Source organism: Alligator mississippiensis, chromosome 5 (assembly GCF_030867095.1).
Source record: "Alligator mississippiensis isolate rAllMis1 chromosome 5, rAllMis1, whole genome shotgun sequence".
Taxonomy (NCBI): domain Eukaryota; kingdom Metazoa; phylum Chordata; order Crocodylia; family Alligatoridae; genus Alligator; species Alligator mississippiensis.
This window is the reverse complement of record NC_081828.1, coordinates 54,498,047-54,516,433: the sequence shown is the minus strand read 5'-3', so window position 1 is coordinate 54,516,433 and position 18,387 is coordinate 54,498,047. Positions and strand designations below refer to the sequence as shown.

Sequence of the window (18,387 nt, the reverse complement as noted above, 5' to 3'; positions counted from 1 at the left end):
CAATGCACCTTAGGCTTTATCCAGAACCCATAAAACATTCAATGTGTGGAAGTTCTTACATGCTTAAAGGAAATCACAAGTGCAGTGAAGTTGTATAAACTGACATGAGCCAACAGCAAAAACTTTCTTACTAAGGTGAGGTTTCTTCCTTGCTATTTTAGTGTTGAGGCAAGAGCGTACAGTTGATAACAGAACAACAAAGAATTATGTCTAGCCCCTTGCACAGTGGGGTTCTACCATCTGACTGCAACTGCTGGATGGTTATAATGCAGACTGACATTCCCCCATACAGCATTGCCATTTTAAGATGCATACAAATTTTAGCTAATGCAGTGGTGGTTTGAAACAACCAAGAACTATACAGATTCAGCAATAGAAGGTATAGACTGCTGGTGATGAGTGAGCCAGATAAGAGTAGCTAAAGAGATTAGCGTCACCTCTCTTGATATATTTGGATAGTATATGGTGCTCTCCCTTTTAGTTCAGTGACATCTAAGAGCTAAATTTGGTTTGACAGGGAACATAATCACTATTTGTGTGAGGGAGCCTGTCATGGCAGAATAGAGTTGTTAATATAGGCAGTTTTACTCTACTAAAAATACCATGGATTACAGCTACTAATATAATAATCTAAAACAATGACGTACCACACCATTTTAATTTATTATTCAGTTTTCAGCTTTAGTTTCTTGAAATTTAAAGCTGGAAGTATTTCAAGCCTTGTGTCAAAACCTGTGTTCTGAGCTTTCTGGACTTCAACAGCTGGCCGAACAGCTTTCAGACAGTGGGTAGTTGATGAAGAATCTTGCTCAATGCCTAGTGAAGATAGTGGGAGCTTTTCCTCTTGCTTTCCTGGGTTTTCATTCAATCTAAAGTAGGATGACTTTATGGGACAATGTGAAATCTAGGATCCTGCCTGCCTTCCCCTGCCCCTGCCCTTCCCCTCCGGTGCTGCAGGGAGTCAATGGCCTATTAATGACCTAGTGTTCTTTACTTCACCAGTGTTAAACATCGGTGAAGTTACAATTAATGTTAATAGGGCTTCTTACTTCACAGCTCCTGCCACTCTGCCCCCACTCTGCCTCTGGGCCCAGGAGGCTCATTTTAGGTTTCATTGGCAGGCGGTGACCAGCCTCTAACACAGGGGTGGGCAATTATATCGAGTGGAGAGCCGCTTACTGAGTTTTGGCAAGCTATCGAGGGCCGAGTGACAGGCAGCCAGGGGCAGATATATATTAATTTTATACATTTTTTTTAGGGGCTCCGTGGGCTGGATAGAATGGCTTGGTGGGCTGCATGCGTACCACGGGCCGCATTTTGCCCACCTGTGCTCCAACATCTGGGACTGTCCTGGCCAACCTGGGACATATGGTCACCCTAGTTTAAAGCAGTGTATTTGCCTGGTGCACAGCGCTCGATTCCCAGCATATTTCATAGTGAGTTTATTGATGACATTGGGCCAAATCTCAGTTCTGTAAAAAACACAAACTTGTGTTAAATCCCACCGAAACAAGGTTTTCCTCATAACAAGTTGGTAGAGGATCTAAAATAATAGATGTGAGCAGCTATGTGACTGTTCTTTCTCTGGTTTCCGGATTCACCGTGAGGTTAGGGTTTGTTCTCTTTTTGGCTCGGTTTGTGATCTGGCATCCAAGAACACGAGGAACTTTTGAACACTAAAAAGCCATTGTGCAATTTAAAAATGCATCATGATTCCTCTGTGAAATCCTATGAAATATGAACTTTCATTTCTACCCAGGAGAACTTTTACAATCTTTTCTCCAATGCCTGATGATGGGTGTTTGTGCCTGAAAGCTTGCAATTAAAGATTTTTTTTTTTTTTTGCAAAAATCTTGTTGGTTTAATAAAAGATATCATCTCTAATACAAGTCCTGATTGACTTTTCTTCTAGACCAATACAGCTACAACCTGAATACATGATGCATTTTCTTATTTCTCTGTATATTCAAAAGTTCAGTTTCTTAACTTCCTCTACCTGTTTTTCTCCATATAGAATACTCTTTTTGGTTCTTCCTTTCCACTTCATAACACAGTGAGGGCTTGGCCACTGAGGAGTGGAGACTTTTTAACAAAAAAAACCAACTTGTGTTGCATTATAAACCTCAAAGCATTTTACAAACCTAAAGGATGGCACTTAATCTCTATTTTAAATATTAGGAAAAATTAAGATTTAAGGGGATTTAACTGAAAAGGGTCCCAAAGTAAAATCTGAGTTGAGAACAGAATTAATGGGTATACCTACTTTGAACTGTTTCCCAGCTTAATTGTGCCTGAGGACAGTACATGCACTTACTGCCTCAGTGTGTGTGGGGAGTGTCTGCAGCCATGGTGTTTTTTTCTCCAAGCTTGTTTTACCTGATGGACCTATGTAGTTTTCCAGCTTAGTCCAGCATAGATTAAATGGAAACATTTTACTAAATATGTAAGCAGGATGCTTGGAATTACAGTTTTCTTTCATACGAAACTTTAACCCCACGAAAAAGCTCTGCAGGTGAGTAACAATGGGGTCTTTGTGCTCTGTGAAGGGAAGGTGATATTCCATAGGTAGTGGAAATGCCTGAATACCAATGTGGTATGTAGGATGCCTACAGTTTGGACACACTTCTAATACGTGGCTATTTCTCTGCTTTTTGGGCCATTCTTTCCCATGTTTGAATGTTATCACGAAACCCACAGTGTCTGCATGCAATTTGGATCCTTTTACTATGCTGCTGCATTTCATGCTGAAAGTATCTTTTGGGTTTGTTTACGATGCCATTTGCTATTTCAACCTATTTGATTACAACTGGCTAATACATCGGAGCAAAGGCTTCAGGGTCGTGCTCTGAGTTTAGAAAGCTGCATTCATAGAAGGAAATGAAGAGCTTTTTGAAGCTTTAAACAGTGTCTTGTTGAGGGAGCTGCCAGTGTTAGGTGTTGGTTGTAGCTTTCCCACTGGTAACTCCTGCTCCCTAATGCTTTTCCTTCCATTTTAACCAGGGATCATTTTTATTCTGCATAGTCTTTTACAAATGTAACTCTCTGAGACTTAAACTTTTTCTTCTCCTCTTAGGTTCTGATCCAAAGCCCATGTAAAGACTTCCATTTGACTATGGTTGGCTTTGGACCCAGCTGTTTGGCTGGTCAGAGCGGAGCACTAAGGGAGAAACTCACTGGGGAGCTACTGGGGAGCAAAGAGAGAGTCCATGTACCATGCTCTAGGTACTCATTCTGACCCCTTTAAAGATGGCAGAAGCTGTTTTTGGTAGAAGCCTCCCCAATCCTGTACCAGAGGGATGGGGTTTTTTTGAAGTATGAGGTTCCTAAGAATGAAGAAGAGGGTTATAAAACTGAAGATCCCTGCTCTGTCCTCTGAGATAGGCTTGGAGGGACACTTCCCCCTGCCAAAAAGAAATAAGCAGTTGACAATTTAGAATATCATTAAACCTGTTCCTAAGGGACGAGTAGAAATTGTTTGCCTAGTAGCAAAACGTCATTAACTAAAGGCAAGAGAAGATGATACTGAGAAATGCACTGAGATTCTGCTAACCTGATTGAGAGACAGACCTGTCAGGTGAGATCCTTAGTGCAGGTAACTTTTTCTGTTATTGCTTTTTCCTCAGAAATTCAGATGCACATATGCAACAGAGAACACTATGGTTTTCTCCCTGTGCCCCTGAGGTCACACCAGACACTGCAGGAGGACATTGAAAACTTTATTCATGTGACAATCGAGGCAATGAGTAAGTCAGAGCATGCCATGCCCTGATGCTGGGTGCTTGGGGATGGTGTTTACAAAACTTTCCTTGAATTTTCTTTTTGACAAAAGAAAAAAAAATCTTCACCAGATCTAATTATTGTGGTATTTTTGTTAAATTAGATTTAATGTTTTCCGCCCCTTCCCATGATTGTTCATCACAGCAACAGGAAAGCACCACTACCAAAATCCTACCCTCTCTAAAATGCATGTTCCTATCCTGTCTTGGCACAAAATAAGTGCTCCAACATTATGCTTGGATGTTTTTTGTCACTTGGCTTTTTTGGCTTTGTCCCTCTCTTAGCACAGGTTAAATGCATAACGGTAACTGTGCTCCCACTCTGCCCTTCATGCCACAGTCCTTCATTGCACATGGGGAGGTATTAAAAAGTAGTGAAATAAACTGATTGGGCTGCTGTACTTTAGGCATTTTACTAAAAGTTGCTGTGGACATTTCTTTCTTTTTTTCTGTTTTTAGTTGATCGTCCTCCAGTTGAGCCCTCACAATACATCTCTGCTCCTCCGAAAAACCCAGACAAGATGGGATTTGATGAGGTAGGAGTGCCTGTATGTACGTGCATTATCATCAAGCAGAGCATCTGGTAGAACCCACTTCAGTTAAGCTGCAAATCTGCTTCTATTCACGATGCTCGTTTTCTTATGCTTATAACTTTCCAAAACATTCATGTTTTGGGCTGAAAATTCCCATGGGACTAATCCTAATGTCTTTACTCAGCTAAAAGTTCCACTGAGTGGAATGGTTGTTGGGCGTGCTCAGGACTTCTTCAGAACTTATGTAAGTGCCTGCACGTAGGTTTCGCTGCCTGATTTTTAAGTATGGAGCAACTGCAGTGGAAGCTCGTAGGAGCAGTGGGTGCTTATTACCTTTGCACTGCAGGTCTTTTCATGTCTACATTCAAAAACCCAATTTAGAAAATGTTAACTTGCATAAGTTAGGACCTGACCCAAAGCCCAGGGAAATGAGTGGAAATCTCTCCTTGCATTTCAGCAATCCCTGAAATCAGGCAGTAATCTAACAGTGACAGAACTAACATTGGAATCCAGCTTTTTGACCTGCCACTTCTTGGTGTACCTACTAAATTTTGCTCTTTGGTACTTTAAAATGAGGGCTTTTTTTGTCTGAAACTTTCTCCTGCCTTACCAGTAGCAAACAAGGGAGCTATTTTCCTTCAGAAAGCAAAGCTTTAGAATGGGACAGTCAGCTCGGTTTATGGAAGGGATGTGTATCCTGATTGAATGCGGTACCGTGCTGTTCCCAATTGCCTTTTCCTGTTTGGGAGCCACGTTTCTGCTGAGGCTTTCTTGTTTTGATTTTGTCCAAGACAGTTGGGGACATTTGTGCAACAGAACTCAGGAAGTTTGCATAAATCTCTCCAGCAGCTCCTGTCTCTGTCAGGAGTATAGCAGGTCAGCCAGAATTGGAGACAAAGCATCAACAGAAGGTGACTGGGAGCAAATCAGAGAGAGACATTGTGCTTTGCATGGATAATATTTATTCTTTGCATAGAGCATTTACAGGTCCACACAGTGCCTGCTTGCTTAGCTGTAAGTGAGACTGTAGTATAATGACTGAGAGAGTCACTAATACCAGGGGGACCTTGTTTTTTTTGCCCTTTTTTTGGCTTGGGTTTGTCTATCTATTTATATAGTATCATGAAGTCCAGACTCTGCTTGGCTGTGCATGCTTGATCACCTCTGTTTGTAGTATGGCATGTGTCTTTCTGGGCTGTCTTTTGTGGCTACATTTGCTTGCCCATTTTGTTTTTATTATTATTGCTGCATTTGGATGTGGCTCAGTCTGTTTTTTGCTTGACTGAGGTTTAGACTGCACTTGTCTTTACTTGCATGAGGCCAGAAATGTTTGCACTTTACCCACTAAGGTATGTGCCTGGCCTGCCATCCATCATGGCCCAGGGAACATATGTTTGCATAGTTTGGACTTGGTGCTACATAGAAATCTCATTCTTCTACCCAGTCTTTGTGTCTGTGTTACAATTGTAGATCTGACAAGACAGCAGATTTCCAATATCTGTAGTGATTAAGGCAGGGGCGGGCAAAATACAGCCTGCAGGCCACATCAAGCACTTTCAGCTGGCCCGCAGGGCCCCCCAACAAATTGTGCCCTGCCCAGCTCTTCTGCCTACAAGGGTGAGAGCAAGGTGCCCACGTGTACATGCAGCCCCAAAAATGTACTCTATTGCCTGGCTCCCACCCTCATGGGTGGCACGGCCCAGCCCGGCCAGTGTGCAGCTTCCATGTGGGTCTGCTGTTGCAGCCCCCGGGGACCTGCTCTGCTTCCCCGGTCTCCTGCTTGCTCCGAGCAGCAGGTGGGGAAGCAGTGGGGGCAGGGCTGCAGCTGGGCAGGAGCATGGGGCTGGGGCTGGCAGCAGTGCAGAGCCCATGCGGAGGGGAACTGGGTGGGGAAAGAGCTGGGGTGGGCAGCATGTGGGGACACCCCCACACTCCCTCCATGGGGTGCTGCCCCGGCAGGCAGTGGCAGCAGCAGCAGATGGGGTGCTCAAGGTGCGGGTGCCTTGTGGGGCGCAGTTCTGGCCAGCACTGCACATTGCAGCAAGGGGCGCAGCCTCTGCTGGGCTGCCTATATCGCCGGCACTCCCTACCACTCACATGCAGCCCCTGCACTCACACAGCAGGGAGGGAAGCCCCACGTGCTGGAGCCAGCTGCCTCTTCCAGGGTTGCACAGCACTGGAGAGAAGCCCCACGTGCTGGAGCTGGCTGCCTTCTCTGCAGGGGCTGTACTCCATGGGAGGGAAGCCCCAGGTGCCTTCCCCTGGGGGTGTGGAAGGCAGGTGGCTCCAGTGTACAGGGCTTCTCTCAAGTGCTGTGCAGCCCCAGTGGGAAAGGCAACTGGTGGCTCCAGCACATGGGGCTTCCTTCCCTGCTGTGTGAGTGCAGGCACTGAGCATGAGTGCCAGGGAGCGCACACGATATAGGTGGCCTGGTGGAGAGGCTGTGCCCCTTGCTGCGATGTGCAGTGCTGGCCAGAGCTGTGCCCAGCGGGGCACCTGTGCCCTGAGCACCCCACCTGCAGCTGCTGTGCCATGGGGGGACCATGGGAGGTCCCCACCCTCCCAACCTCTCTCACACCCACACCCTGCCCCCATGACCCCCAACCTACCCTATGCCCCCCACGCACTCGCACCCTCACAAACCTCCCCACAATCTACCGCACAACCACACCCTCCGCTCCCCACCATGCACACACCCCAAACACCCACACCCACCACACGCACACACCCCCCATAATATACAAAACTAAGAATTTATTTTTGAGTTATTATGCAACCACCTCTATATACAGTATGCAAACACAAATCATGACAAAAATATTTTTTGTAATAAAATTAAAAATTGTTATAGTAGGTGTTTGACTTTTATTGCATGATTTGTTTTTTGGGGGTTCTAAGATGGCAACCCCTCCCCTCCCAAAAGGAGTATTTCCAGGGGACAAGGGGAAGGACTTCTAGTGGCAAAGGTCAAGGGTTAAATGGTGGGACTTCTGGTCATAAAATGGCGACAAGGGGGTGGGGCAACTGTCAAGGGGTGGGGCTACCCTTGCGGCCCTTGACAGCTCACCAAAACTCATTAAGCAGCCCTCCACCCAAAATAGTCGCCTGCACCTGGATTAAAGAGAACCTGCTTCCACCTGCCCCCAGATACTAGAGTGATAGAGACATCAGTAATCCTGAAGAGAGACAGGTGCAACACTGTAGAAAGGTCTCTGTCCTTGACTACCTGCTGACCCCTTACCCCCTTTGCATCTGTGATGAACATGAAGGCTCACACTTCACTGGGCAAGGAAGGGCTGAAAACAGAAGCCTGTATCTGGCAGTTAAGATCCAGAAGTGAATGGCACAATTGAAATCAGCACTTGCTTGAACTCCACAGGGGGTTTTTTCAATAAAAATGGGATGGTGACAAAGTGAAGCAGGTAAAAATCAGGAAAAGGCAAATTTAAGGTTGCCTGCCCAATCTTAACTGCTTCCTGGTGTACATATATTACCAGGCCAGTTTTAATGACACGTTCACATACAGTTCAGGGCCTCTTCTTTTAGTACATACAGCACTTGGGGAATGTGGCAGCTGTTCAGTATGATTTTTTTATTTCATTTCATTTCACTATTCAGTATATAGAGTCCTTCTTTATTCACTGCCCATAAAGGTCCATCAGCCGCATGGAATCCTCCTCTGTACGATTAGAGCCACTTTATAGTACCTTTACTTTACCAGACCAACCCGAGTCCAGATCAGTATCTGATCTGGCAGGTCTCTTGTCCTAGACACATTGTTGCAAATCATAGTTATATGCAGCATCACGCTAAAAGAAATTCAGCTCATCTTTCTAAACATGTATGTGTGTGGAATCAACAGGATGTCAAGTGCGCATGCAGATTTTGATCCAAAACCCACTGAAGTCAAAGGGAGTCCTTCCTTTTGACTTCAGTGGGCTTTGACCTGAACCCATGCTGAATGGGAGTTCTGTGCACATGCATTTGTAATGACAGTGGAATATGGGCTACATAAAGAAAATTACATCATATTACAAAGCCCAGCATCCACATATAACGTATGATGAATTAAAAAAATTAGAACTCGCTCAAATGACAATGGATTTTTATGTGACCATGGACAGACATAGTAACATGGAAAAGAAAGCGACAAATACTTTTCTTTCTCAGGATTATAGGAGCCAAAGTCCTGCAGACTGTTGATGAGGTTTAGGAACTCAAGTATGAAAGGGCCAGATTGAAAAAAAAATATTTTGGCCTCCAAAGATGCAGATAGGCATGCAGTGGGATTCCAGGTGCCTATCTGAATCTTTAGGGGCTGAAGTCACTTTTGGAAATGCAGTGTGCTTTTGGAAAAGCACTTAGGCAGTTTTCAAAATTTGACTCCATGCTCTACTCACATTTCACCTTTCTGTCCCACATAGGTAAGCTGCTAAAACAGATCAAAGGAAGTCAGAAGTCAGAGAATTTTTTTTTACTAGACTTTACTGAACTTTCTTTACTAGTTCTTCTTCCTACTTCCTTTTTATTTTTGAAAATCTACTTTTCCCTCTGACTCTTCATGAAAACAAGCTGCATCTAAGAACACATATTCAAAATTTCAGCTCCAGAGGTACAAGTTTGATAAAATTTATAAACAATTTGAAAACAGCTCCCTTTACTGGAAATGTTCCTGGCACTTTAACGAGGTCTAAAATCTATTAAGCTTTGGGAGTAGTTATGATCTGTGCTTCACATGGAGCCAGAGTTCTGATTTCTTTCTCTTCCCACCCAGATTTTCATGATCAACCTGAAGCGTCGAACAGACAGGCGGGATAGAATGCTGCGGACCCTCTATGAGCAGGAGATTGCAGTCAAAATTATGGAAGCTGTGGATGGAAAGTGAGTTCTGTCCGGTGTTGCATGTGCTATGAAAGGTCTGATTCTGTGTAGCAGGCCTTTTATATTTGATGCTCTGACTTTGTTAAGGAAGGTGGGCTTACTTAGTTTTTCATGTACTGTGATGTCATTTTGCAAAAGTAGAAGGGTATTGTGCTGCTGCTGTACTACTTCTGCATCTTGTTTTAATCAGCATCCATTAGAGAATCTGTGAGGTAGTCCAAGCTGAGGAGTAAAGGTCAGTTTAAGGCAAAGATCTGTGAATCACTTTTTTTTTACGACACTGAAGAAAGGAACCTCCTTTGGAGCATTTGGAGGCATTTAAATATTCCCTTACAATATTCCAACCCCAAATTCTGCAGTATTGTGTTATGCTACCACTGTCCTAGTATGTATAACTGCACATCTCAAAACAATATATCAAGCCCTATTTTAGAGCTAAGAAACCACAGCATTGTGGTTAAAGCTGGGATTTTCAATTGGTTTTAAGAGAGTTGGGTCTCGAAATCCCATCCAAAAGTCCTTGGGACTTCATTGCCTAACTAGACCCTTCTGAAAATCCCAAGCCAAGTGACTGAAGAAGGCCACACAAGAAATCATAGGCAGAATTAGCTGCAACTTTTGGATCTCGCAGTTTTTCTTTGCTTGCCTAGTGCTAGGGTAATAGAACTATAAAGTGAAGCTTCCCATAAAAAACAGTAATTCTGACTGTTCCAAACCTATGGTCCAAGCTGAGAGAAATGCAAAAAATAAGAAAAATCCATGATAGTGTAAAGTGAACAAGATATCCTATAGTTGTATCATTTGGATCCTCTGAAACGTTACCAAAATTGGCAAGGTCAGATTCTGGATAAACCACTGTTAAGACTACAGTTTCTTGAATCTATTAGGTTAGGAGGCTAGAGTAGCCTTACCTAAGTTTAGCTTGAGTTAGAAATTAGTTAGATATTAAACAGTAGGCAACCACGTGTGCAAAGGGGCTCCTAAGGTCAGGAACACTTTGGTTTTTCACTGCCAAACCATTTTGCTGACTCTGGGCCTGAGTAAAAAAACAGTAGGACTCACAAATTTTTCCTAATACTTAAAGAAGCTCTCTCTTTCTCAGGGCATTGAATACAAGTCAGCTAAAAGCTCTGAATATTGACATGCTACCTGGTTACCGGGACCCTTACTCTTCCAGGCCATTAACCAGGGGTGAAATTGGCTGCTTTCTTAGTCATTACTATATCTGGAAGGAGGTAAATAATCTCTGTTCTCTCTGGGTATTATAGGGTGCTGAGGGAGGGTAATGGTGCATGTTTTTAGTAGTCTCTTTTATTTTGCTATAAATAAAACCACAATATTGAGTGGACTAAGATTTTTAAATATTAGTGTTAATGGGACTCCTAAACTTATTGAGGCACATTCAGCACTTAGTAAAAAGGAGCTAAGTACCCCTCAGTTCCCATTCTGCTTTTGATATTCAAGCAGCTCCCAATCTGTGCAACTTTATCCAAACATTTTTTAAGGGCCATTTTTACTAACTCTTTAGCAGGTCAGTTTGGGGCAATTTTGATCTGGGCAAGGTGGGATTCAGAGAATTTTTTCCATTCTATTATTTTATCACAAAATTCCCCCACGGAGATTGTGCAGAAAAACAATCAAGCATGGACAATTTTGATGTGAAGAGATTGATACGGGTGTTGATCAGATTTTTAAATCTTGTGTTCTGTAGACATCAAGAGATTACCTATGGTAGTGTGATTTTATCGTGATTTTATCATGATTTTTTTCCATTATGAAGTAGTCTGTTTTGAATAAAAACTTGGGAAACTGACTAGTGTGGTCTCAATATTGGGCCATTTTCATGTAATCAAAATGAAAAGCAGAAACTTCAAAAAATTTTCCATTTCTACTGAATGTTTCTCCCAGCCAGGTTGTGCAGTGCCACACCCCTGCATGGTTGCTGAAGACCTAAAACGCTGAGCGTGCTACCCCAGATCATAAAGCACCAGCCTCTTTAGCCTGACTTAGGATACCCAGGTTGAATAGCCATAGGCTGCAGCATGTTCAGCAACTTCTGTTATGTGCCTCAGCCACCACTAAAGGGGAACAGAGCATTCTATGGAGTGGCTAAATTACATGCTTCCTGTGGCCAGGGGAGTTTGAGTGCTACGTGTATAGTAATGAGCAGGGATCCTGGTTTTCTTTGATAAAAAATTGCAAATTCTCTGATAAAAACCCTAATATCCATGATTAAAATGAAAAGCCACTATATATGTATTGTGTTCAACTGATATCTATCTATCTATCTATCTATCTATCTATCTATCTATCTATCTATCTATCTATCTATCTATCTATCTATCTATCTATCTATGTGCCAAGTTGCACCCACTGGGCTGCAGAGGCCCAGAGGGAGGGCAGCAGGGCGGGGAGCCCAAGCCCGCACTGAAGAGCCTGCACCCGCCCCTGTCGTACGCACAGATCTGGGAGGCATGGGTCCCCCTACGCCCCCTGGGGAGTACGTGCAGCTGCAGGAAGACAGCCCCATCCCCCCGCCTCCTGCTCAAGCCACCTACATCCCCATCCTGCTTCCCGCTGGGGCCCTGTGGCCATGCATTCTGGCCCCGGGCCCCAAGCCCCATGCACCACCTGGCTGGGCAGCAGCCCTAGCCCTGCTTAACTCCCTCCCTCCCTCCCTATAAGAGCTCTTTGCAAAACTGCAAAATCCACAGGTTTCTCCATCAAAATGAGAAAGTTGTATTTTTCTCAGGTAAAGGGGGAAATCCACATTTTTCTCTGTTTTCCCATGGGGAACAGAAAACCCAGAACCCTGGTAACAAGAGGATTGGGCTATATCAGGGTAATATGGAACATAATCAGAACATTCAAATCTTCCTGGACAATCCATGCTGTGTGAAATGAACACGCTGGGTTGGAAAGTAGGAGGTAGAGATGACTGGACAAAGACAAATGTGATGGTGTGTTTTTGTTTCAGAAATAGGTCTGGAAATCCAAGTGAGGTTAAGGGCCTTATTGTACCAGGTACTGTACAAGTATAAAATAATCAAAGCCCAAAGTGTGTGACTGTAGTCAGCTGCATAACTAAGGCTGGGTAACTGTGGCACCAGCCTGGGTACCCCAGTAGAGTAGGACGCAAGAGGGACAGACATTGCTGCTGTCACTGGCCTGACTGCTACCACTCAGGGCACAGAACCTGGTTGTTATGCCTTGGTTTGTAGTGTAAACAGGATACAGTACATTTTTGTGGCAGAGAATAAAATGCAGAGTTTTAAACCAAACAGCCTAGAACCAGTGGAAGTGACTTGAAAAATGAGAAGTTGGGTACGACGTTCTGCAAGATCTGCTTTAAATCCATTGGTGTTCACCTAGTATCATTGGCTGGTTTTGTTCAATCTAGTTGTACCAAACAACCTACTAATAGTACTAGTGAGTAGGCCTGTGTGAAGCAGCTAGTATTTGCTTCGGATTCGGCTGATTCGGAGGACAGTGATTCAATTTGGTGATTAGAATCACTGTCCCAAATCCATTCGGCTGAATCTAATTTGGAGATTTGGATACTGCCGAATCTCCGAATCAGCTAGGCCCATCCCTGTCTGCTCTCCCAGCCCAGCAATGGCTGCCCTGCCCACCCCAGCTCCTGGCACTTGGAAAAAAAAAAAAAAAAAAGCCCTGCCTCACCAGATGCTGCCGGGCGGGGGAGCAATCCCCGCTGCCCTCCACTGCTGTCCCATACTGCATGGGGTCTCTGCACAACCCCCCATAGCCCTGAGGCCACTGCAGGAGCCGTGAGTCCTGGGGTTTTTCTCATTTTTTGTTTTGTTTTTTTTCTTAAAGGGCCAGAGCTGGGGTGGGCGGGGCAGCCGTGGGGGGGGGGGGAGTGGGAGGCTCATGGCAGAGCCCCCATACAACATGGGGTAGTGAGGGGGCAGCAGGGATCGCCCCCCGCCCAGCAGCACCCAGTGAGTCGAGGCTTTTTTTTAAAGTACCTGGAGCTGCGGCAGGCGGGGCAGTCACGGGGGTGCTGGGGGAGCAGGCAGGGGCTGGGGGCTGGGATGGATCCCCCCATAGTCCCCTCCCCCAGTCCCCCCTACCCTGCTCCCTCCTTACTGGCTCCGAGTCCGACTGCAGCTCCCCGCTGCAGCCACCAGGGACTGTTCAAATCATCGAAGCTCTCCAAATCTTTTCCAAAGTTTCAGAGAGCTTCGAATCATTTAGGACCTTTTAATTGGTCCCCTGATTCAATTCAGATTTGGAGATTCGGCCACCAAATCAGGCCGAGCCTCCTCCGAATCAAATCACCACCCAAAGCTTCACACAGCCCTACTAGTGAGTAAATAGTGATATTCTCACATTAAAAAAATAATGCATAAGAGACAAGACCTGACTTTTGACATGCTTGACTGTTTTTGTCCTTTATGGACCATATTGTTGTTAGCTATGTCTACTTTAACCTATTATCAAGGGTAGGCAGGAGCATTTTCTTGCTCCATCTTCCCATCCTAAACTTCCTCCTCAAAAAAGTCTAAAATATTTAGATTCTTCACTGTTGTTTGTTGATGGTGATGTAAATATGAAAGAAAGTGAAGAGCTTAAAAGTCAAATGCATAACTAATCTTGTAAGTGTAAACCTTTTATTTTTTAATTTTTTTATTTACAAGGATGTGGAACTAACAGCCAGCATCTTAAGTGAATTTTACTTTTCCTGCTGTAGCCAGATTGGAGCTTTGTTGCTTTTCTAACTTGAATGCGAGATCAATGTCCTCTGCAAGTTACCATCCTCTGCAAATTAGCTTCCAAGAGAAATTAAAGCAAAACCCACCAAGCAAGACTGAGCTATTGTAGGTCCAGTAAAAAGATATCACCCAGAACAATCCTTGCCACTCACATATTTCCTGAGCCACCTCTCTAACACTACTAAAATATGTTTTCAGAAGCTTAAGTTTAGAAAAACCGTGTTCTCTGCTTGTGACAGATGCCAGCAAGTTTATTAGAACCCAGAGTGCAATGGATATGTTTGGTAAAAAGGACAAAAGCTTATTTTTGCACAGAAACTCCAATGTGGCTGTTGGGCATGTTCCAGGGTTCAGCTGCCTGCCAAGAACTTGAAGCTCATTACAAAGATCCAGGGCATTTAAAGTCTTCATCATGCTATCCATTTCTTAAGACAGTGCATTATTTGTGTCATTCTTTGTGGTGCATTTTTAATTTTTCAGACAACTCCTGTAGAAAAATGGACAGCTATGGTGCTCTGTAAATCATAAAAATCTTTCTGTGGCTGGCTATGGCAGTATTAAAAATAACAGAAAAAATGACTTTATAATTCTTTTTAGTTTTAGTTAATTGTTCATCTCTGGCCTCTTAATCAAACCTTATCTTTTTATTTCAGACTCTTAAGTTGAGTTTTCCTGTGGAAAGGTAGCTTTGATTTTCCAGCTCATCAATTCCACTTTCCAGTCTCACTTCACTTAAGAATTTTGGAAGCAGATTATCACATGTTGGTGCATTACATCCAAACACTGCAGTGAGATTACAGAAAATATAAACATTCAAACCCCAGTGAAAAATACTTCAGTTTCAATGCAGCAACTTCCAGCATCATTGAATAGGAGACTCAAAGAATGTGATTTACATGGGGCAGAAGTGCTCTTTTGTTCAGATCTTGAATGCTCTTCTGAACAATTCTTGTTTGCTTTTCCTATTTGCCATGTTGTCTAGCTTTGATCTTTCAGATCATAGAGTGAGATTTGTATTTCTGTTTGCTCTTCAAGGAGAACTTCTGGCATTCCAGTGCCTATAGTATGTCGTATTCAAAGATCCAACAAAACGTTCTTTGATTATAACAGTGCCTTCTCTTGTCCTAGTTCCTGCTTCTGCAGAAACAAAATTAGCAGTCATTGTTGTCTGCTCTTGTTACAGCTGAGGATGATAAAATAATTCTTGGCAGCTTTCAAAGCCAGAGTTATTTCCACAAAATTTGAATAATTTCTTTTAGATTTTTTTTCAGGTAATGATTATTAATTTCCTTCAAGATGGAATTCATTGGAGATGCACTTTCATCATCAGAGAATGCTTTCTAAAATTTAACATGTTTCACAGCTTTCCCAGAGGAGGAGGAATAAAACTTATCTGATTGTCCCAGGGGAACATTTTCTAGTCCTTGTAGCCTGATCAAATAAAAAAGCATTTCTAAACAGCTTGCCAGCATTCCAGAAGAGAATTAATTTGATGTTTGTATCATTTGTCAAAACATACACACACAATCTTACTTAAATCTCTCCACATATGATAAATGGTCACATGATCTCCTGAGTTCTTATGTTTTGTTAGGATATTCGGTAATTTTTTTCAGTTTTGAACTCTATTTTAAGATAAAGGAAAATCTCTGAAACTAAACTACTTGCGGAAGAAGCAAGAAACAGAAACAGCTGAATCATTGGCTCAAGAAGTTTTTCTTGACTATACTGCTGTCTAAGTAAGGCTTGGCACTGATGTCCTTGGAGACCCCAAATGCTTTCCATCACCATTTTATACGATGAACGTCTCCCTGTCAGTCAGGTGGATGACAACAAGTTGGCGGCCAGGACTCTGGTCACTCATGGCCACTTTTTTCCTGGTAGAAAGCATTCTTTTCCCTTTGGAAAACTTTTGTAAACAGGTAAGAATCCCTCCCACTGTCAGCACCTCCTTCCTTTCCCTTCCATGCTCAGCAATACCTCCCATCCCCCTGCTTCCCACTTACCACTGCTGCTGTCTTGAGCTGACCCAGGGGCAGGGAGAGCTCCAGAACCACTCTTGTTCTGCTCCAGCCAGACTGTGCAGGGGTCTGGGCTCAGCTGGGCACAAAGGTCATGGCAGGAGGGTTCCTCTTCCCAGCCCGTTTACTTCAGGTGTTCCTCACCAGCCTGGGAGCAGGTACAAGGAAAGGGGAACTTCTCTGCTGCTGCCACTGTCCCCAGACAAGGCTGGCTCTCTATGCAACCCCCATGCAACCCAGCTGGAGCAGGGTAGTGGGATAGAAGTGGCCAAGACAACAACAGTGGTGAGGGGTTCTCCCCTTTTTGCACAGAGGCATAAGTAAAGAGAATGAAAGGGGTGGAGGAAAGAGGGAAGGTGCTGCTGAGTTTGGAGAGGAAGAGAGGGGATGCCAAGTGTGGGGTGAATAATTCTTACCTGTTTCAGGGGCTTAAAAGAAGTCTCTGGCTGTTCCCACAGTGTGGTCTGCCCACCTATCTGGACCAGAGAAACTGGGAGTGGAGGGTGCAGCCACCCCTACTGTGCTGGTCACTGCTCCTGCACCCCTGTTTTTAAAATCCTGGATCCACCTTTGGAACTGAATGTGTTGTCACCTTTGTGACTTTCCATTATTTGAGCCTGTCCAACAGAGGCAGCTCAGGCTTGCTTATATCCTGCCAGTGTGCCTCAAACCTGACCTGACACCAGTACTGGGGAATGAGAAAAGTGGGAAATCTCTGAACCTATTCATCCCAGGGGATCCTCACTCAGACAGTGAAGCAGTCATGTAGTGCCAGTAGGGATAGTAGTTTGCCTCCCAGGATGACTCATGCCTGCCTGCCCGCCCCCCATGGGTGAATGATGAAGGTCAGGTGACAACTGTTGGATTGTTTCATCCCTTTGTAAATGGTCTTTGAGCTCTCCAATACAGCATCAGGGCTTGGTCCTGCTCCCAGAAGAGTCCAAAGCGACACTTCAGTAGGTGTGGGAATGGACTCTTAGTAGTGCCTGAGCCACAGCAATCCCTTTTTGAAAATGTTTATTCCAGGTGGTGAAGAGAGAGCTAGAGAAGACACTTGTTATTGAAGATGATGTGCGCTTTGAGCATCAGTTTAAGAGGAAGCTCATGAAACTGATGGATGATATTGAACGAGCGCAGCTAGACTGGGAGCTCATGTAAGTGACGTTTCTTCTGAGAGCTTTCACTGCTGTCGACCAAATGGGAATTCTCCCTCTGCATCCCCTTTCCAATCATGCGCATATTGAGTATTTTAACAATGCAAATGTAGCAGACCTTAGATCATAATTATAATTAGAAAAGGCTGCCTGTAGTTTACTGGAAAAGCACACTGGAGGCATAAGTTTTCAGTCAGCAAACGGGTTCATCTTCAAAGGGGCTTGTGCGGATAAAGCTTTGATAAAACAAAGCACGTTGCAGGTACTGCCCTCTTTAATGAAGAGCTGCATCCAGTGGTATAGGAATGAGTTCAAGAAGGAGTTGAGTTCCCACTGAAGCATTCCCCCTTTGGCCTAAGAATACATGTGCTCACTATAAGGCTGGGAGAAGAACAGAGGGTTTGAATCCTTTTGTTTAGTCATATAAGAAAAAGCTGATTCCAAAAGAGCATCAAAGGGAACCCTGCAAGCTCGCCAGCAAATGTACTTTGCCAGAGACCTGTTCCAGCCTGAGTTCATTGCCAGTGATGTTCAGCACTAGTGTGCAATCTCCAAGAGGCTCTGCATTAGGTCATTTAAAGAAGAAGCTGAAGACCTTGCAGAATTGTTCCTCTCTCAGGATGTTTTTTATCAAAGTCACTGAATTTGGTGTTCTCCATCACCCTAGACACACATCCAAACTTGAGTCCAGTACTTCTTGCGTACGATAGACAAGAGATTTGTTTTCAGATAAGTCATCTCTGTACTGTGCCCCAACCTTTTGACAGTTGACTGATGGAACTATAGCCAGAAGCTCCTGGGAGTCTCCAAACAGTCCTCCAGTATTTCACTGCGTGTATTTTCAGTTGAGTGGGTTGTATTCTCTGTGTTCCTCTGGATTAATACGAGGCCAGTCATGGGGTAGGAAATTCCATGAGCTGCATTTGGATCGTGAGATGCACTTAAGTGAAATGACTGGTTTAGAGCAGGAAGGCCTGAGGTCCTAGGCATTGTACACTTGCACTGTGAAGCCAACCCTGGAAATGGGCCTTATATTCATTGCCCTGGATTTCTGCCTTTCAGCTACATTGGACGGAAAAGGATGCAGGTAGAACGGCCTGAAAAGGCAGTTCCAAATGTAATGAACCTTGTGGAAGCAGATTATTCTTATTGGACGCTGGGATATGTAATCTCCTTGCAAGGGGCTCAGAAGTTGATTGGAGCTGAACCTTTCAGCAAGATGTTACCTGTAGATGAATTCCTGCCAGTCATGTACAACAAGCACCCTGTGTAAGTAAATCATGCTT

At 44.1% G+C, this 18,387-nt stretch overlaps 1 protein-coding gene across 1 annotated transcript in view; it reads left to right on the top strand.

The window, feature by feature from the left end:
• Window positions 1–18,387, top strand: part of COLGALT2 (collagen beta(1-O)galactosyltransferase 2) — a 116,350-nt gene that overhangs the window by 88,917 nt on the left and 9,046 nt on the right. The window contains exons 6-11 of the mRNA XM_006260628.4: window positions 3,624–3,743; window positions 4,236–4,312; window positions 9,084–9,190; window positions 10,293–10,425; window positions 16,974–17,101; window positions 18,164–18,370. Of these exons, the coding sequence (XP_006260690.3) occupies window positions 3,624–3,743; window positions 4,236–4,312; window positions 9,084–9,190; window positions 10,293–10,425; window positions 16,974–17,101; window positions 18,164–18,370 (772 nt within the window). The remainder of the gene's footprint in view (window positions 1–3,623; window positions 3,744–4,235; window positions 4,313–9,083; window positions 9,191–10,292; window positions 10,426–16,973; window positions 17,102–18,163; window positions 18,371–18,387) is intronic.